This window comes from Notothenia rossii, assembly GCF_949606895.1.
Source record: "Notothenia rossii genome assembly, chromosome: 9".
NCBI lineage: Eukaryota > Metazoa > Chordata > Actinopteri > Perciformes > Nototheniidae > Notothenia > Notothenia rossii.
Window position 1 is genome coordinate 24,058,732 of NC_136907.1, and position 22,177 is coordinate 24,080,908.

Sequence of the window (22,177 nt, forward strand, 5' to 3'; positions counted from 1 at the left end):
GATAAAAAAGGGAACGCTCCTTAAATTTAAGGGAGAATATCTCCTATGCCTTTTTTACTACAAGTGACTCCTCTCATATTGATTTCATAATGATTGGATTCGACTTACATTTTGTTGTAGAGACCTTCAGAGATGCAGCTGAATGGAATCACACACACACATCTTCTCAGGAGCAGATGTCATATGGGCCACCCTATACGGCCAGCAAAGGGTAATGCGTGCATAAAGAATAAGAACAGAATGGTGGTAATCGTCTTGGTTACCTTATTTTCCGTTTAAAATGTGACCTTAACAACATGTTTTCCAGACCCATATTGTCTAAAACACTAATTAAAGGTCGAATGAAAATGACAAAATACCCAACAAATGAGATGTTAGTTTCCTTTTATTGATAACAGCAAGCCAAGTAAGATACTTTTACATTATTGCCGAGGAATGAAATGGCGTAGGAAACATATTGAGATACACTCTGGTACATTACTGCCCATTGTCTTTACATTTACACAAACATTTCACAGACCAGCCAATGACTCCGTGTTGACGTGGACATTTCTACTTTTCCTCAATAATTATGAAGAAAAACATCCATTTAAAGTCAAGCTGTGAATTTACCCATTTTCAAATATGATTTAAAAAGCACTAAGTTCATTCCAACAATCACTGTGAAAACATTGTTACAAACTTAACCAAGATGCATTCATGCGTTTTAAAATTGATCAATAGAAAAGTTCAAAATCTGATCGAACGATGGCTTTCCATCATCTTTCCATTTCTTTAAAAAGCCTGGAAATGATCTTTAGTTTTATTGTGCCCTTTTATATAAAGGCTTTACACCTGCTCATCACTGGCTCTTCAAATATATGTAACAAAAAAGAAATGGAGAACAGATATGAATTAAGGTAAGTAAGCTTAAGATGCTACAAAGAACCAGAACAACTACATGTAATAGAATGATCAATCCATTTGCACCAAGTTTTAAAAAATGAACACCCTAATAAATATAGCGAACATTATGTGGAATGCATAAATTATATCTAAGAGGAATTTTTGGAAAATGTGATGCAGAAGCAGCAACTAAATGTTTCCCAAATAGCCTTGCTGGTGACGTGATTCCTGTAGGAGGCTTTTGCATTTGAGACTCCTCCGGTGATCCTATGGAAACCTGGAATTATGGGAGCGGACGTTGAGAAGGACTACGGGTCCCATCAAAACAGTTTGACCATGCTCTCTCTGGACTTGCCGACTCCGGCCCACTTCACTGAAATGAGAAAGGAAAAAAAGGCAAGATGTGACGGGCCGGTTTGGCAAAGCGAGGAACATCTAGCCATTAGTGTAAAGAGCATATTTACAAACCTGGCACTTGCAGGAAGTCCTCGATGAAGCGGATGTATTTCTGTGCGTTTAGCGGCAGCTCCTCGAAGCTCCGGGCGTCCTCCGTGCTGCAGCCCCAGCCGGGCAGCGTCTCGTAGTCCACGCACACCCGCGTCAACACGTCCATGTTCGCTAAAGAAGCACAACCATGACAATGAGTGGAAGATCATTTTTGATCTACTGTTACGGATTTAAACAGGCCATAATACGCTTTCTGGGGTTTCCCCTTTCCTGGCGCATTTCCACTGCAGCGGGTAGCCCCGTTTAAGCGTCCTTAATCGTCCTCAAGCGGCCAGGCCAGTTTTTGGTGGCCTTTCCATATAGCGTAGCACCGGCTAGCGGGTACTTTTCCCCTTGTTTTTCCGTCCCCATAAAATCGTGGTTCTATCAGGCCAGGGCCAGGGCTGAACTAGTGACGTCAACACTCTCGACTGCTGATTGGTCGGAGAGAATCGTCACAAGATCGCGCGTGAGATCATCCCTAGCGTCGCATATATATCAAGAAGCAAGCTTGCAGCATTTTTATACACAGCATTTTTGTAAACGGAGGAGCGACAAAAATGGCAACGTCAAAGAAAAGCACACCGTGGTCGACCGAGGAGGTGACGACGTTCCTAAATCTCATTGGCCAAAGAAAAGCTGATCGCCCCGCCTACACTGCGTTGCTACCCCAGGTCCTAAACTGTAATGGAAATGCGCCACGGCCTCGGACGGCCAGCGAGGCAGCCCGAGGCATGAGCGAGGACGCTTAAACGGGGATACCCCGCTGCGGTGGAAATGTGCCATAAATGTCAGCAAAGACTAAAATCCCAAAGTTCCCTCCAGACGGAGTTTGTCTCTGACAACAGTCACTTTAAGTTACACTGTCTCAGTTCCAGCCGTTGGTACGCAGTGGAACGGATTACTTTTTTCTTAGTGGAAGCAAGGCAATCATTTTTAAGTCAACATATGTTTGTATCAATATACAGAGACGCGTTTTTGGTTTATTTAGAACAGGGGTGGGGAACCTCCGGCCTCCGGGCCGTATACGGCCCGCGAGACTATTTGGTACGGCCCTCGAGGTAATTTATAAAAACACACGCAAAAAAGAAAAAAATTCAAGAAATCTAGACAGCAAAATAATTAAACAAGCTTGTTTTTCCTGGCCAAGTTCAGGGTCCTTGAACACAACACGAGCCTAACGTGTCATCACTTGGTATATGTCTCGTCTGACAGGAGTGTAGTTCTAACGGAGAGCACCAGAACGCGGCTCCGGGCCGGGACTTCACAAATTGCAGTACCCATAAGGAGCCGTACAAATGCCGCAGTTTCTGCGTGGCTGTGTCTTTAGTTGTAAGTCCAGTGGCGATCTGTTCATCTGTCATACTGATCATACAGTCAATAACTTTGTTGTTATTAGCATCTGGTTAGCTAGCTATGCTAACGAATATAAGAAGCTTTTTCTCCAACCAGTGAGGTAAAGGCACATCTTTATATGATCATTATAGTTATAGAAAAATAAGAGAATAAAGTAAACAGGTATACAATACTAATATGACAGAAAAAAAAGTTGTTATTAATAAACAAGAATAGAGTTTGAAAGGGGAGTGATTTGTAAAATATCCATAAAGAATAAAATCTGCTTACAGTTCTGTTTCATATGGGTGTTGAGAGATGTATCTATAGATCTCTTCATGTTGCTCTCAAAGTGCACCAGATTGATGCTTTTAACTTCAACATTTAAAAGAAATCTTCCTGGTGATGTATGCACCCAACCCCCCCCCCCCCCCCCCCACTTAAATCATGTCCACATGGATATGAAACTAAATACATTTGCACACATCTTGTGTCCATATCTTTCCGTGCATGAATGCGCGGCTCATGGTCAAATATCTGTATTAAGACGTTGCTTTTTCTTTGCACAGCATGAAAGAAAGGCGAAATGAATGGGCTTTGATTTGAGTTTTTTAAGCAGACGTTGAGTTCAATAATTTGTACGGCCCTCGAAGGATGTTGTAAAAATTCAAATGGCCCTTGAGAGGAAAAAGGTTCCCCACCCCTGATTTAGAAGGTAGCCGTGTTACAAGCTTCGTGTCAGGATCCTCATCACCATGTCTGCGTTATTTTTTCATTAATGAGCGCATCACATCTTCTACTATAAATTCTCCATTGCTGTATTTGCCTCAGTTCTTCATCTTTACACACAGCAGGCATTCGGCCTTGGGGCCCCTAGAGATAAGATGGCACCGGTTTCCTCAGGCTCTTTGCATCAAGTGTATTAAGAGATGACGCCCTTCTTATTTCTGAATAGTCATAAAACCCTCTCTTTTCGATAATAACGGAGTTGAGCAGCCGGGGCGAGGGAGAGTGTCCTAACCTCCAAACAATCTTCAGTGCCAAAAATCAGTTTGTTCTCTTGACTCACCATAGACTTCCAGTGCAATGCACCAAGGACTTCTATCACAGTATGCAAGAAAGATTAGATTTAATCTAATATGGTGTGAGGCTTCTTAGTGCATTTGATACTGTTCAAAGAAAGGCACTCCGGATCAGGATAAGAGCTACTTCAAACATCCAGCTCCATAAAGGTGATAAATATACGAGGGAATGAGTGAGGCAGAGGCGGTTTTATCATTCTCCTGTTCATTAGCTTAACAATTCAATGTGCTCCAGTTGGCTGTGCAAGCAGAGGGAAGATGAATGCATCCTTATCTGCTGCAAAATGGATTTTTAAAGCCCAAGATGATACATTTCCAGCAAGTAAAAGCTGACCGGTGTAAAATAAGACATTAAGGAGCATAAAAGCTATTCACCTTTACCCAAGTCTAAGCAGCGCCTCTGAAAATGATAATTCCCCAGAGTATATAAGAATCCTGTCTCTGCCGGTAAAACGTTTGTGGATGAATGTACTCTTAATCGTGAATAATTTCCATTACAGATAGGAACATCGAGATCCACTACTTTAAAGATTGTAACATAACAGGTTCATTTAGCTTCTTTTATTTATGTAAAAATAGCAAAACAATAACTTGTTCCAGATTCTCAAATATGCAAAGTGTTGCTACTTTAAATTGTTTTTAAAAAGGTGCTGTATCACACCAAAAAATAACATTTAAAAGATACATATTTATTTTATTTTACTTTCGATAAATAAGAATGCTTAATAAAATGTTATACGTAATGACATACATTTATTTTCGGCTGTGAGATACATTTGAAGATGTAATGATGTGTTTCAGTATCCTGTCAAATATATTTAAAACTATTTATGTAATTTAAACAATTTATTGAAAAACTTGTATTGAAGAGATACCATAATTAGATTTAGATCTATAAATTAATTTAAACTAGAGAATGCAATTCTAGAAGAAATTGCTAGTGGGAATGCTTTATGCTGAAAAGCTGACACTAAACTGCTATGCTGAAATGTAAGAATTTAGATTGAAATGACACATGAACACTGGTGGCTTGAATGTGTGATGAGAAAAGAAAGTAAAGAGGCTTGGAAAAGCAGGAGAATAATTGAAGTGCAAACTTTTGAACTAACTTGATGGTGAATGATCCGTCGCCATGGCAACGGCATTTAATGACACCCCATAATACGCTTAGATGCGTTGATGTCTGCATCGTTACCAAACCTGTGAAGTTTTGGGGCGTTGAGCATTTTCACTGAAGTTATGAGAAAACCGTGTTTCATTGCGGGCATTGCGTCGCCATGGCAACGGCATTTGAAGAAATCTCAAAACTGTCCCGTCGATGTCTTCACGGCTGGACTGTTAGCACACATGTGAAGTTTGAGCACTTTTTGAACATTTTTATAGGAGTTATAGCGACATCATGTTTTATGGCGAGGGATGCGTTTCCATGGAAACGGCATATGGTGAGATCTCAGATTTGGCGTAGAGCTGTTGAGGCATGGACCGGTGATATACAAGTGAAGATTGGGGGACGATTGGACCTTGTCCATTGGACTTATAGCGACATCATGTTTTATGGCAAGGCATGCGTTTCCAAGGAAACGGCATATGGTGAGATCTCAGATTCGGCATAGAGCTGTTGAGGCATGGACCGGTGATATACAAGTGAAGATTGGGGGACGATTGGACCGTATCGATGGGACTTACAGCCACATCGTGTTTCATGGCGAGTGGTCCGTCGCCATGGCAACGGCATTTGATGACACCCCATACTACGCTTAGATGCGTTGATGGCTGCCTCGTTACCAAACCTGTGAAGTTCTGGGCTGTTTGGAGTATATTCACTGAAGTTATGAGAAAACCGTGTTTCAAGGCGAGCATTGTGTTGCCATGGCAACGACATTTGAAAAAAATCTCAAAACTGTCACGTAGATGTCTTCACGGCTGGACTGTTTGCACACTGCTATCTGAAGTCTGCTGCTCTGAGCATTTCAGTTGGAGTGATGACATCATCGTGTTCCATTACACAGGTGTTTATAGTTGAGCTAACGAGCTCTGTAGAGATCAAAGGCTTCATTGTTCTGAATGGGAGATAAACCTCTTACATGTGAACGTTTTGTGAAAGAACCGTAACAGAAATCTGTGAAATTTCAAAACGTGAAGCATGTCAAGGAAGTTGAGTATCTGAAGTGTAATTTTTGTGTAGTTTCGGGTTAATAATGTTTGCCTTTTCGGCAGTTTACGGCTGCTACCGTGAGGAAATATCTGCCTGAAATTACCACGGGGTTTAATGGAGGAATGTTTAACGTTTTTGTCACTTCATGCCCTCAAAAAGCATTTTGTTTAATTATTTGTCATTTTACAAGCTACGAGATGTTTTCCTACATTTGTCATGATAAATTATGTCTCAGGAATGTAGGGTTTGGGAATTATGGCAGTTTAAAAAAAGTATATGAATGCGAATTTCAAGCTGTCCTCCACTCTAGCTGTGACATAACACACTCGAGTTAATTTTAAAATGTGAAGAAAACCTCTAAAACAAGGTCTGAACAATGTTTAATATCTCTAAAAGTAAGAATCAGATTTGAAAGTTGTTTTACACGAATAATGTAAGAAAGATGTGTAACATTTTAAAGTTGGAATGAGGTGTCTGAGTGAAAGTATGAATGAACAGTTAGCAGTTGAATTGCATGAAGATTTGTTGAAGTCTGAAGATTTTCTCCATTGACTTCAATGTTAAAAATGTGATGTATTATGGGATGTATCTCTGGAATTATGAAAGTTATGAATGAGAAAAGTAATAGCCATCGATTCACGACCGAGCTGAACGTTTTGATGTTTGAACGGAGTTTCTGCGATGTTCAATGCGGGAGGAGAAGCGCGGCAAAATACCGGCGGAATAATACAAATTTCGTGCGTAGAATAACAGTTAAATAATGAGTTGCAGCCCTGCTCTCCATGAAACTCCTACTTCAAGTTAATAAACTAATGCTTGTTGTCGACTGCTGACTCCACAACTGTTTTTCTTTCCTGCGCGGACAAAGAGCTTGTAAATGTAACATCTAAATGGGAGGGACCTACCGGGGAAACTTAGCAGAGCTTTTCCGTCAACCTTATAGGCCACGCCCACCTGAATCTCTGGCAGCGTGTCCAAAATGTCCAGCTTCGTCAGGGCAATCCTGCGAGAAAGAAGTCTCTGTTAAATTGATGACTGTAGACGGTCAGTGTGCAGCATGGAGCTTACCAGTAACCTCAGTATTAACATAAGCTGAGGGACAATTTAACATTGAGATAGTTCCTTACGCGGAGAAGCCGTTGACCATGTGGGCGTATCTGACCAGAATCAGGTCCAGCCAACCACAGCGCCTCTTCCTGCCCGTGGTCACGCCGAACTCTCTCCCTCTGGACTGTAACAGATCTCCGGTCTCCTGAAGGACAACAAACACACTGTCAACGACAACTAGTTATGAATAACTATATTTACTTTAGAGGTCCTGTTCATGCTTCCTGTTTTGACAGGTTCATTTGTGTAGGGACAGTCAGCTGGACTTGCCGTTTTCCAGTTTACATCCTGCTTCAATTTCACACACACTCACAGGAGGAAGCTGCCCAGTGTCTAGTTAAAGAGCCGTCAGACTTCCCAGCAATCTTATAGATTTGAACTAAACAATATCTGAAGCTAACCATTAAAGCTTGAAAACTGAAGATGCCACTGAGGCCTGTTTGGCTTATTGGGTCCATGAGAATGGCTGTGACTTTGCAGCCATGGTAGCTCTGTGTGTTGTGGCCGTGTCTGTATTTTTGAAGGTTTTATGTTGAAAGCATTTTTTCAATTGACAGAAACTACAGAGTGACTATTGTGTTTTCAAAGTTATTATCATACTCGAGCAGCTCTGACACTCTGAAAATCAGAACATAAAAAAACGACCTTAGGCTGCCATTTTACTTTAGTATCCACATATTGTTTGTAATAATGTATGGTTTATGTGCGAGTAATAACTGCAATGTAATTGACACAGCCTAAATTATTTACTTACCATCTCTGCAGCACTTTCATGTTTTTACACCCCAGTGGGTTATAGTTCAGTAATATATTGTTATGAATCCATCTTTTTTATTTCTTAATGACTGCCTTTTAAATATTTGATTTATTTTGAAATGATTTCAGATCAAGTGAATGCTGTATGCTACTCTATACCTGAATGTTTGTCTAAATATTAGGGCTGTCAGTCGAATACAAATATTTAATCGCATGATTGTCCATAGTTAATCGCGATTAATCGCACATTTTGTATCTGTTCTAAATGTACCTTAGAGGAATATATTTGTTTAAGTTTTTAATACTCTTATCAACATATGAGTGGACAAATATGCTTTATGCAAATGTTTATCATCATTTGAACAATGACAAATATTCTCATGAATATTAAACACAACAACCTCTGAACATTACAAATATTCGTCTCAATTCAATCTGGAACCTCTCTCATACAATAATACAATACAAAGTGTGTGTGTGTGTGTGTGTGTGTGTGTGTGTGTGTGTGTGTGTGATGGAGCATTGGAGCTATGTGCAATTCAAGGCATATGCTCAAACAGGAGCTGCCTGGACGCTGCAATTATGTTGCGCGCACTATCCGTGCTGAGTGTGCTGACTTTTCGTACTATGTCCCACTGTCTGACTACCTGCATAAAGTCAAGTGCTCGGCGCAGTTGTCGGCGAAATGACGCTCCTGTTTTCTTAAACAGCTCCTTATATCCGTTAGCGCAGCTAGCTAACACCAGATGCTAACAACAACAACAATAATACACGTAAGGGCCCTTTCTCATTTCTCTAACTCCCCTCCTCGACTCCTATCCTCGATACTTAGTCCCGCCCACAGAAGATGCGAGCGGACGAGCCGAGGAGGGGAACCGAGGAGAGAGGAGGGGAAGCAGCAGGCGTTTAGAGAAATGAGAACTCCTCTGAGCGGTCATTTTAAAGAGACGTCCATTAATGATGACAGGAGGCACAGCAGCCCTCTGTCTGATGGACAGATGTGTTCATGACGACTTATATATTTACTTTATACACACACTTTTTCAAGGTGCATTTTCCAGCTTTTCAAGCATCTTACAGCTGTTGTAAATTATATACACATACTCAAATGATTATTTCCCTACCCCACATTAAATCAGATGTTCTTTATGCTATAAACAACCAAATGTGTGTTTCGTGATAGCCTTCTACACGAGGATGAAAAATTAAAGAAAAGAAAACTATTTTTAATATTTCAAAATTTGTGATCTGTACGTAGACTGGGCATCCCATATAACCTGTCTGAGCCAATATAAAACAATCAGCCAAATAAATGTTCAATACATTATTGATTACTATTTTTGAGGTACTTTTAGGTTGGCACTAATCATACAGTAAGTCAGAGGTAAATGGTGGACTTTTGCTCCACTACATGTATTTAATACCTTTAGTTACTTTACAGATGTGGATGAATGATGTGAAATATATTCAAGTGTTAATACAGACTTTAGTTCCACCTGGAGTAAATCCACAAGCTACCCTGCAGTATACAAAGTCATTCAAACTAGCTGCACCTTTACCAGCTTTGAGAACACTTTCATGATCAATCATTATAAAACATATCATATATATTATTCTGAAATGGACCAATCTGCACAATGACTACTTTTACTGTCGCTACTTTCACTATATTTTGATGAGAATACTTTTCTACTTTCACTTCTTGAGTAACATTTTGAATGCAGGACTTTTACTGTGACAGAGTATTGCTACACTCTGGTACTTCTACTTTTACTCAAGTACAAGATCTGAGTATCTTTCCTTTTACTCAAGTACAATATCTGAGTACTTATTCCACCTCTGTTAGTGTATTAGCCTGAATTGTAGCCACAAAATCACACAGAGCTACATACAAATAGACTCACAAAGGTAACAAGTGGAAAATAATATTTACAAATGTGTACAATGATTTGTAGGTAATTTTGACTACTCAAGACACCTGACTTATACATCTTCAAAGGAAGACTGTGTTCATTCTACAATTCAGGGCTCGACAGTAACTGTTGCCAGGTTGCCATTGGCAACCATTCAGAAAAAATTTCAACCACTTATTGGCCTTTGGTTGCCATCAGTGGCAACCAGTTTTTAAAACAAAGAAATAAGGACAGCAAACAGCTAAATGTGCACCCCAAAAGAGACAACAAATATTTGTTGTATTAAGAGTGATATTTAATTATTGTTGTGACCAGTCGGAACCTGATACTTAAGTTGCACGTGCATTGTATGTGTGATTACGGAGCCAGAAAGCGATGCACGTTTCCTCGCGTGCGCGGTGCGCCGTGCGTTTGTTTTACAAAAATGGCGAAGCAAATTAAGTTGTTTGACTGTGGGGTAAAAAGTTTGGCCAACCCGTCAACATCTCAAACGAATGTTCAAAGTGATCCAACTGATAAAGCGCAAGGTGAACCCAAACGAAAAGCAAAGAGGAATGTTGTCCATTCACTTCTGGTAAAAGTTCCTTCAAAATAAGAGTCCCGATCTTATTACTACCAAAATAAAAGTGCAAAACGAAACTTTACCATAGAAAAATATTGGCATACAAATATAATCACTTATATAAAAAAGGTAACACATTTTAAATATAGTTAGACATATTAAAGGTAATTTACAGCATTCATAATTAATATCTAATTCTTATCTGTGAATCGTTTTCATTGATTTAACATTAGACATGTATTAGTGTGGCCAATCCAAGACTTCAATGCTGAAGGGCCATTGGATCTATGGTGGGGATACGGATGACCAAGAAACTAGTGACTTGCTCAATTCATTTGTGAGGGATCTGTGAAGAACAACAGCTCCACTACTGGTGTTTTGTATACCAGCAATTGAGGGTGGACAAGTTTACTACCACTTTAGTTTCAAATAATTGTGTTAATTACTTATTGTAAAGTATTTGAACATTCTTTTGTGTCACATGTTTAATAGTAAGTTGATGTATTGTATAGTATCTTAATTATTTAAAATATAAGGTGTCTAAAAATGGCAACCATATTTTCAGTGTTGGCAACCAAAAGCTGATGCTGGCAAATGTTAAAAGTTAGCGTTGAGCCCTGCAATTACATGGGATTCTAGCAAAATATAGTTTTACTTGTATAATACTTCAACTTTATATAAAAGACAGTTTGTTTTCATCTGTTTTCAAATAAACAAAGCATTGGCATTCAGAATATTAAACTTGTTTCGGCAAATTCAGATGATAAATACAACTTTCAAGCTTGTAGCGGCATAATTACAAGCAGAGAACGGAGTAATTTAACGTCACTCACAGCAAGCGTAACAACAGCCGTTGTTTCTTGTAAGTGTTTCCCCGGTACACAAACACAAAAATACACAAACACACTCGCAAGTTTCCCCCAGACCAGTAATACAAACGAAAATGTGTCTACGGGTCAATGTGACTGATTTCGATAGAGCAAGTCACATTTGGTTTAGGCACGAAACATACTACCAGTAGAAATACATTGCTTTCAAAATCGCTCTGTCGAATCAATAGATTATATTTCGTGACTATAACACGGAATGCCGTGAGTGCTTCATCCTCTGAACACCACACGATGGTGACTGTAACGCACATAACATAGGTGCGCTCCTCTGAAATGACTGTCCCCTGCAATTATTATCCCTCAATCGAGTTCGCTATTCAGCTCGCTAACGTTAGCTTAAACAAACGTAACATGCAACGTTAGCCTAATCTAAAATGCTCTACTACGGCGTACCTTTGTTGTGGCTCTTCAGCGCAGACTCTTGCATTGTTATTTTTGCAAACTTTGCAGGAGGCTACTCGTGGGCTTGACCCTCGTCTTAGCCATGGCTTGTAGTTGTCTTCTGCTAGCCAACGCACGTTGAAACGGCAACCTCCTGGCATACTGTCATCTATCACTCATCAGAATGCCCAGGTCACACGTAACAAACACTTGCAGGTCCGGCGCAAAGTGCGGGAAGGCCGCAGCGGAGGTGTTTTATGTAGAAGCAAAGCAATTCTTTCTTTTAATCTAAAAAGCGAACTATTCAGTCAGAGAGCAATTTATTGTAAAAGTAAAGCATTTACATTTTCAAGCACTTTCTCACAATTTCAAGCACCATTCCCAAAATTCAAGCACTTTCCTAACCTTGAAAACACCACGTCACATTTCAAGAATTTTCAAGGATTTCAAGCACCCGTACGAACCCTGATCTACGCACACACCTACACACTGTACCACACACACACGCACCTACAGCTCCTAAAACAGGCTACAGCCGTTGTGTATTTTATTATGTGAAGCACTAAATGGTTTTAGAAAAATATCGACTCTTTGTTTGTAGATATCTACTTAACTAAAGCAAATAAAGAGAGTAGGCCTGTTATACTGAGTGATATATATTATACAGACTGCTCAGCTTTCTGCACGGACCTCACAGCTGTTCTCTATGTAAACATCGCATCGCGATGAAAGCAGTTAATAAAATAATATCCAGGGGATGCATGCAGAGCTGTCATTGGCTGAGAGAAGTCCGGCCGTGCGTCACGACTCTTTGAAACATCTCTGTTCCTGGAAATGCATCTACGAAGGAGCCGTGGAGGACCCATCAGTGTCTCGGTTATAGCTGCTGAAATTCATTTCCGGGTCACTACCGGAGGACCGAGGAGTCGAGGAGGGGGATTTGATTAAATGAGAAAGGGCCCAGGTCTCTCTCTTGCGCCACACATACACACACCCTTCCGGTCCTCCCGATGGCCAGTCGGTGCCTTCCGGTGAGCTTGGTAGTGTGGTCTGCGAGCAGCAGGAGCGGAGCTGTCAGCATCAGCTTGTAGATGGTATTTTAAACTCGATGCGCTCTAAAACTACGGGCGGCCGAGGACAAAAAATACATATGCGTTAATCGTGTTAAAATAATTAGTGGCTTTATTTTTTAAGCTTCCTATGTCCAGTATTCATAATTCAAAACATTTATTCACAAATATCTTCTATTTTCGCAGGCAAAAGCATTTCCTCGCACAGAAACCAAAACAGACAGCTCTTTAACGGTCGCGTATTCGTTCCTTCATATGAACGTCAGGATATAGAATTATTTGACGGCACCCCTGAAGACGCCAGACGGCGCCCCGGTTGAGAAACGCTGCTATAGACTACTTATTGTCTTGGCTTGCATCCATGAAATATTGTATAGGCCTACTGCATATTGAGAAATCCATCTTCGACCGGTATATTGCGCAATAAACGGGAGATAGGGACCCCCCCAATTATTGACGTGTATATTTGGCACACTGCTTTCACCCCAATCTAAACATGCTTAGCTGACAGTGTGATCATTTGATAACATCACATAGTCTTAAACCCTTTGCAGTACGTTGGCTATTCAACAAAAATCTGCCTGAGAAGCCAGTGATGAATTTAATGCTTTCATCTCAACATCTAACATTTCTCAGCTACTATCATTAGCGAGATATTTTTCTTCAACGCAATCGAAAATCTGTCTCCACATGGGTCTGTACTCACGTTAAGCTGTTCGGTTGGGAAGGCACCGACGCCCACCCGGGTGGTGTAGGCTTTGACCACACCGTACACCCGGCCCACGTAGGATGGAGGCACGCCAAGGCCGGTGCACACCCCCCCCACGGTGCAGTTGGAAGAGGTCACGAAAGGATACGTCCCTGAACAGAGAAACATCGGTTAACCTCAGGAAGAAAAAAAACATCTATATCATTAATTCCACAAATCCTGTGTTGCTTACCAAAGTCGATATCCAGCAGAGCGGCGTTGGCTCCCTCCACCAGGATTTTCTTACTGGGACCATTAAGAGCTTTGTGCATGAAGTACACGCCATCGGTCACCATAGGGCGCAGCTGCTCTGCATATTCCTGAAAAACAGACACCATCAAATGCTTAGACAACATTTGTTTTCATAGATATAGCAGCTTTAGTTAGCTCCTGTATCCGAATGAGAACTCGATTCAAAAATGCATAAATTGCATGAAGTCAAAATACGGCAGATTTAGCCATGCAAAGTAATCTGTATCTACACAAATGATCCAGCAGCTATCATATTTTTTATATATATCTCATGTAATAGTTTATTTGACAGGGACAATGCACAGTAATGAACACTTAAAACATTAAAATGTATCAAGCGTAACAGTGCCAGATTTAGCTTTGAGCTAATTTCCCTCACATAAAACATTTAAGAAGATTACATTTTACAAACATAGCAAAAACAAAATACATGATATGCAAAAAGTGCAAGAGCAGCATACACAAGTATTTATGACATGGTAATACAATATAGCAGCAACGACATCAGTGTTTCCCCTAGGTTTACTGCTTTGCGGGGGGTGCTGCCTGAGCGGGGGTTGGGTTGGGTTGGCATTGGGATAGATCTTTTTTAAATCCTCTGGAGCAGAGAGAGGAGCTGTGGATTATTGTTATTGATTAATGCATCAGTGTTTCTTAGGGTCAAAAACACTAAACTCACAACTTCAAATGAAAGCGTTTAGTATATTTAATAAAAGAGCGCATGTTCAATGTGAAAAGTGACAGTAGATATAGATTGGTTGCAATTTGGTGCAATATATATATATATATATATATATATATATATATATATATATATATATATATATAAAAAAAGTGTAATTTTTATTTATTTATGAAACGCCTTGAAGTTTAGGCGGGGCGCAGCGCCCCTCCAAGACAATGGTAGGGGAAACACTGGACATATAAGTGCAAGAGAGGATACAAGAGCTGCATAAAGTGCAAGAGGAGATACCCCTGTATTAAAGTGCATTTAGCGGTGATTGCACATCTGTTTGTTTCTCAACCATTCTTGGACGTGACCTTTGAAGCTATTGAGAGTGGGACAATCCCGTATCTCAGTTGGGAGGCTATTCCACAATGAGCTGCCTTTAATGGAGAGGACATTTTGTCCAAAAGTGGTCCGTCTGCGGTGGGCCTGACAGTCTCCTCTGGTTTCTGACCTAGTGTAGCGTCCAGTGTGTTTTTTGTGAATGAATTCCCCTAATAGAGGGGGGGCCAGTCCATCTAAACATTTATAAAAAAAAAATAAAAAAAAATACTTTTAAAAAACTCTTTAAAAAATTGTCAAAACTCAAGAAATTGTGTTTTTCAAGGATGGTACAGTGATGGTATGAATTTGGTTTTCTGTCAAACACCTTGATAGCTCTCTTGTACAGCTTTTCTATGGGTTTCAGGTTTGTGGCACAAGCAAACGACCAGTTTGTCAAACAGTATTCAATGTGGGATAGAATCACACAGTGGAGGTATGAATTTGCAGCATTGACAGTTAAGAAAGGTCTAAGTTGTTTAACATTTTGCAAGTTGAATTTAACTTGCAAAATAAAAAAAAATTAAATCACACACACACACACACACACACACACACACACACACACACACACACACACACACACACACACACACACACACACACACACACACACACACACACACACACACACACACACACACACACACACACACACACACACACACACACACACACACACACACACACACACACACACACACACACACACACACACACACACACACACACACACACACACACACACACACACACACACACACACACACACACACACACACACACACACACACACACACACACAATACATGTTTTCATACACAAACTATAGCCATTTCCCACAGCCGACATTATAAATGATCACAGTATTAAAAGCACTGCTGTTCGTGAGAACATTAACAATTTCTCTGTTGCCATGACAGTTAGGCAGTTTGCACAATAGCAGGACCTTGAAACTACATCCAGCCATCATGCATTGCATTATTTTACACTTGAGCCTTGTCCACTGACATGTCTAAGTGTCCACAGTGAACAAAGGGTCTATTGTCCTCATATCAAGGCCAAGTGAGTCAGAACAAAGTGTGACAGTAAGTATTTCCTGACTACACGATAAACGCACCTTCAGCTGCTGCAGTTCACTGTCCACGTCCACGTTCAGGTTTGGGTACATTGTGAGGAAATGTTTTGCCAACATGCGGAACCTGCAAAGAGACAGATGGTAAGAGTCTGCTTACACATTAATGTTCACGTGCACCCTTATGTATGCAAAATACACATTCAAAAAATATAATCTCACAACATGACATACTGAACAGAGTAAACACATGTGCACCACAGCCAGGTGACGCCACCTGGTGGCGAGAGACACTACAAATAAAATGCATTGAAACACGAAAGCTGCATATAAAAACTAGGGCTGTCAGTCGATTAAAATATTTAATCGCATGATTGTCCATAGTTAATCACGATTAATCGCACATTTTTTATCTGTTCTAAATGTACCTTTATAGGGATATTTATATAATACTCTTATCAACATATGAGTGGACAAATATGCTTTATGCAAATGTTTGTTTATTACCATTTGAACAATGACAAATATTCTCATGAATATTAAACACAAAAACCTCTGAACATTACAAATATTCGCCTCAATTCAACATAGAACCTCTCTCATACTATACAAAGTGTGTGTGTGTGTGTGTGTGTGTGTGTGTGTGTGTGTGTGTGTGTGTGTGTGTGTGTGTGTGTGATCATTGGAGCTATGTGCAACTCAAGGCATATGCTCGGACGGGAGCTGCCTGGACGCTGCTATCATGTTGCGCGCACTATCCGTGCTGACTTTTCGTACAATGTCCCACTGTCTGGCTACCTGCATAAAGTCAAGGGCTCGGCGCATTTGTCGGCGAAATTTCGCTCCTCTGTTTTCATTTAAACAGCTCCTTATATCCGTTAGCGCAGCTAGCTAGCACCAGATGCTAACAACAGCAATACACGTAAGGTGTGCCTGTTCTCGCTCGCGCCACACATACACACACCCTCCCGGTCCTCCCGATGGCCAGTCGGTGCCTGCCGATGAGCGTGGAAGTGTGGTCTGCGCAAGCGGGTAGCAGGAGCGGGACTGTCAGCATCAGCTTGTAGATGGTATTTTAAACTCGATGCGCTCTGAAACTACGGGGCGGCCGAGGACAAAAAATACACATGCGTTAATCGCTTTAAAATAATTAGTGGCGTTTTTTTTTTTTGCGTTAACGCGATAACTTGACAGCCCTAATAAAAACAAAAATGTATTTTACGTTTATAAATTGTTTATAAAAAATGTAATGTCAGTAATGTAATCCTTGTATTGGATTATTATATTTTTTATATTATTATTTATTTAATTTGTGTTTCTTTTCATTTATGATTATTATTGTACTCTTTTTTACTTATTATTTATTATCTCTCAATCTTTCCATATTCATTTACAGGTCTGGAAATGGGCATTTATTCAACACTAAAGTGCTGTGTCTTGTTTGAAAGGATTCAATTAACAAAAACAGTGAACAAATGTATCTGCTCTTTGTGATAGACATTAGGCTGTCCATGGTTTAAGAGGTCTTTGTCGAATATTCAAATGTGCTAAAAATGAACTCCTAGAGTCAAACTTGTACCTGTGCAGGGGCTGAAAATATTGCCTCAACACACATGACTTTATTGATTATGAATAAAAACTAGAATTTAAGCAAATGATATGAAAAAGAAGCTCAACAGAAACACTCACTTGCCCTCAAAGACCTTGAAATCAGAGACGAGGTCACAGACCCTCAGACCGTTCCGAGCGGCTTTAGAGGAGTAGGCCGGTCCAATACCCTTCTTGGTGGTTCCCAAGCTGAAGATAAAAGAAACCACAACATTAATAATCATCACAAACATTATAATATACACTTCAATGTAAAAGATATGAAGTATTTCAACTAAATATAGCAGAATTACATTTTCCCTTCTTGCTGCTGCCGCTGCTGCTCCTGGATTCCATCAACAGCTTGATGGAAGTTGAACACTAGAGGCGGATATAGTGACTGTCAATAGGAGGACATTTCTAACTCGGAAATGTGAACAAAGTAATGCTTACTCACCAATATGGGCACGATCAGAAATCTTTAATCTCTTCTCCCATCCTTGTAATCCTGCACTCAACACAACAGAACCCACATGACATGTTTGTACCACAGCAAACAAATATTAAGCAGGTGTTACAACATCACACATATTTTATTCAAGGTTTGGGACATATCTATGTTTTAGGAGAGCAAATACCAATACCCAATGTTTTTCCTTTCATTGTATCTGATAATGTTGTACATCACTGAACGGCTCAAACAAATGGAAACATTTCATTCTAAAAACCTGCCTAGTCCATATTTATAGACACCATGAGTTTCACTGTATATTTCTAACCAGTCTATAAGTGACATACAAAAGAAAAACAGGAAATATACATTACAAAAATTGCTAGAAGCACAATATATCTTCTCGCAGGACACAGTGTAACTTGTCACAGTAAGGAATAAAGGCATTTACAATAACATGGCTCAGCCTAAATCAGCTGTCCCATGAAACCATTATTTACCAGGCCCATGATCATCGACTAAATGAACAGCCATCTTTCTTTCTTTTTTATTGACATGTGCCTTTCCTGCTGTGCCATGTCAAAACATCTTCTGTTGAAATGTCCTATTTACTGACAGCGTCATATGGAATATAGTTGTATAGGTACACATCACTGAACTTTAGAAAACGTTACCTTTGCCTTTCTGCAGGTTCTTATGAGCCTCCTCAAACAGACCTGGCAGGTGAATCACCACCCCGTTGCCTGTAACAAAAATAATATATTTCAAGATTGTTTACCAAACCACAATGGAAATAACTCAACGTCCCAACTCTTGAGCAACAAGACTGCTCGTGTTTTCCTTGAGGTTTTATTTTTAACCACACGTGCTATCTTGTTACGGATCACTTTAACCCTCTGAGACCCACATCGGACATTTCCGTTTTTGTATATCTTTGTGTTTTGCCTTATAAATGGTAATTTCTTTGCAGTATAATCAAGTTTTACACATCCCAAAAATCAGCATAACCTCAGCTAATGATATGTCACTCATTAGAGACTTATACACACTATAATGGGGGATATTTGCCCATAAATAAAAAACGTTGTGTTTTCGCACGTGGAATTATACCGGCTGTCGTTTCAGTACACATAACGGAACTAACAGGCAACCCTCTGAATCAGACTCCGATTGGCTCTGACTGCATCCACTCAGTGTCCGATTCAGAAACGTGACTCTTACATCTTTACGTCACAAACAAAGATGGTGGATGAGAATAGATCTATAAAACATACAAAACTATAAGCAATGCGCCAGAATCAAGGTGAGACTACTATCCGCATCTTTTAAAACTTTACGCACATTTGTTTCACCGAAATAAGTAAACGTCTCAATGAAAAACTTAATGGAGTTGTTTATTGCCGTTTCTGTAGTTTAAGAGGAAACACACGGCATGTTTCTGGCTGGAACAGCTGAGAAGTTATGACGCTCTGAACACAACGAGATCTTTGGGATCGTATACGGCCCCGTGGGTCTCAGAGGGTTAACAAGAGTTCTTTTTTTGCTTCCTCTTTCCATGTTTTCATCATACTGGAAACAAGTCTACTAAAAAGAGGAAATGCAAAATGAAGAGAACTGTGTTTCATTTGTGTGTAGAATGTCGCTTTTGTGCTTAGGGCAATCATTTCAGTTACCATTTGATGAGTATTTTTAGTCCCTTACGGGCAATTTGTGTTGATTTCTTCTTTATGTACCAGTCTGATATAACAGCAAGGCAATACAAACTACATTAAATATAGTTAGACGTTTCTGTTGAAACTGTTTTGAAGAGGTGTTGATTCGACAATATGATCATTTTGGAGGCTTACGTCTGTGTTGCTGTTGAACTTAGGGTGTTTCTATTATATACTCTAGCCTCATTGATATAAATAGGGTGAAAATATATTAGAAACAAAATGAATGAAAGAATTAACACCAATCTAGATCATTTCCAATACAAACAAATACAACAGTAGGCTTATGTAAGGTAGGATTTCTTGCAGCGTTGGCAGTAGTTGTTAGCTATACATAACAACACTTCATATCTACGTTACAGCTGGTAAGGCTGTCTGTGGCGGCGCTTCTGATTTCTGCCCTTATCTCGGTCATATACTTTAGGATCCTTCTCTCCGTGTGAAATTATAATCCTTAGAAATACAACACAAGGATGGTCTCGTACCAATGAAGGAGGTGGCATTCTTGTTGAGCACTCCGCTGGGCAACAGGTGGAAGTCGTACTCCACTGAGTCCACCACCACCGTGTGACCTGCATTGTTGCCTCCCTGCAAACAGAACAACACATTCACAGAAACCATCAACATCGAGGACAGTTGAAGCTTCATGGTCTTTTTAAACACTTCAGCCTGTGTTTTATTTGAGAACAGGGTCACAATCAGAGGTGGAGAAGCGAAAAAGTACTCACTAAGCAAATTGGCCATTTTCCAAATGATATATATCATATGTTTTGATCATAATCATTGATGCATTAAAGGGTTATTAAAGCTGGTGAAAGTGCAGCTAATTTTAATTACTTTGGATGCTGCAGAGTAGAATGTGAATATTACTCCAGGACAGGTGTAACTAAAGTCTGATTTAAGTGTTGAATATAATTTAATTCATTAATGAAAATCTGCAAAGTAACTAAAAGGTATACAATGCATATAGTGGAGTAAAACCTCACTATTTACATCTGAATTGTCGTGGGGTAGAAAATACAAAGTAGCAAATACTGAAGTAAAGTGAACAATTACATCAAAATTGTACTTAAGAACAGTGCTTGAGTAAATCTACTTGGTTACTTTACACCACTGGACAGCCACTACATGTACAGAGTTTCCCCAAAATAATGCTCATGTCGCTGGCTTGACTGCAAAGAGGTAGAGGAACAACCGGGCCGGTCAAACTGTTACATAACGTAGCATTCACTGAGTAAGGTTGTCAGTATCTGGAGGTCATGTGGTGGATTCAGTTAACATTTTATCAGCACGGGAAATGAATAACATCCGAGCAGTTCTCACTAGCACACATTTACATTTCTACATCCGGGAGGTCAGGCAAGGTTGTTGACGTCGGAGCCCAAGCCCCCAGGAAGTGCGCCGGAAAGCGAAGCATATTTTCGTAGTGGCCAAATGATTGTACTGCACGTTTCCTCATTGACTCACATTGGGAGAGACGTCTGTAAATCTGCGGATATTTTATTTGAACTTAATCAACTACCCAGAACGAACACGTATATGGCCTTTATCTGAATCATTATGGTCAAAAAGTAGTAAAATATGCTGAAAACTGAATCAAGAGTTATTTCCCCTCATTAATCTGACTGAGCTGAGAGCGGGAGGTCGGAGTCGGGGCTTGAGGAAAACTCAAGTGCGCATGCTCTATGAGCCCACATACGGGTACTTTAGCTTAATGTTGGCTTAATTCGCCAGTGAACAATTATCATAGGAATGAACGGGGTCCCGCCTCCGAAGCTGTATCCAGTGCCATACATCCATGTCGGAACCCCGTCATTAATATTAAGCTAACGGTGGCTACCAAACTCCCATGCTCCTGTAAGCGGACGTTTTACTAACACCACAGTTGTTTGGAGAAGCCAGTTTCAAGCATATTATGAAGTTTAATAGACAGCGTAGTGGGGTACCTGGCACCTGCATACAATATCCGCATCCATGGCGAGCAAGTCCACAACTTTCCCCTTGCCCTCGTCGCCCCACTGCGCTCCGAGCACCACGGTCACTTTGTTGAGAGGCTCCTTCGGGACGCGGAGAGAGGGTTCCTGCGCGACGCTTTCCCGGGGCCGCTTCACGACCGGCTCCCCGTTCAGGGGGACGGGCTCTCGTCCGTTAACGAGGTTAGCCATGGAGCTGTTGTCGGATGCCATGCTGCTTCTGCCCTCCTGCTACAAACCGGAATATCGTTTTACCGCGTTTCTCTGCGTCACGGGAAGTGCTGGTCGGCTGTGTCACCGCTAGATGGCACTGTTTTGCTTTTATGGCTTCCGACTTTCAAAAGCCATATTTTGCATTCATTTATTTATCTATCTATTTATAATTCTTATTTCCTACTTTATTGAACACTTTTAAAAATACATCAGAACAAGACACATCACACCAGAGTTCAATAAATGAATTCAAACGGAGGGCATTATGAGGAGGTCAATCAGTAATTAAAGTGTGTATAAATTGGTAAGATTGTTGGGCTTTTTAAAAAACGTTTGCGTAATTCATTTTTATGTATAGCTCCATGTCATTAAGAAAACCAATAAATACTGTAGAAATTTTAAGGAAGATTAAATATTTTGCTAATAAAATCAAATGACTAATTTCAAATATATTTTTTGGTTTTCAAATTCAAGGCCAAATGTTACATCATCTAAG

General features: G+C 40.2%; 1 protein-coding gene across 1 annotated transcript; it reads right to left on the reverse strand.

The window, feature by feature from the left end:
• Positions 1-367: 367 nt before the first annotated feature.
• Positions 368-21,778, reverse strand: adssl (adenylosuccinate synthase, like). The gene is made up of 13 exons (XM_079649110.1): positions 21,442-21,778; positions 19,981-20,083; positions 18,458-18,526; positions 17,790-17,840; positions 17,647-17,713; positions 17,435-17,542; positions 15,791-15,872; positions 13,564-13,690; positions 13,329-13,483; positions 7,071-7,195; positions 6,849-6,946; positions 1,354-1,503; positions 368-1,258 (listed from the first exon to the last, which is right to left on the reverse strand). The coding sequence occupies exons 1-13, from the start codon at positions 21,679-21,681 to the stop codon at positions 1,206-1,208; spliced, it is 1,428 nt and encodes a 475-aa protein (XP_079505236.1). The 5' UTR covers positions 21,682-21,778; the 3' UTR covers positions 368-1,205.
• Between the last annotated feature and the right edge of the window lie 399 nt (positions 21,779-22,177).

Coding starts and splice junctions, on each gene's coding strand:
- adssl (XM_079649110.1), bottom strand. CDS start 21,681: ATGGCATCCGACAACAGCTCCATGGCTAACCTCGTTAACGGACGAGAG. Junction 17,841..18,457: donor GAACCTGCAGAAAGGCAAAG/GTAACGTTTTCT, acceptor TGTTGAGTGCAG/GATTACAAGGATGGGAGAAG. Junction 15,873..17,434: donor TTCAAGGTCTTTGAGGGCAA/GTGAGTGTTTCT, acceptor GTCTCTTTGCAG/GTTCCGCATGTTGGCAAAAC.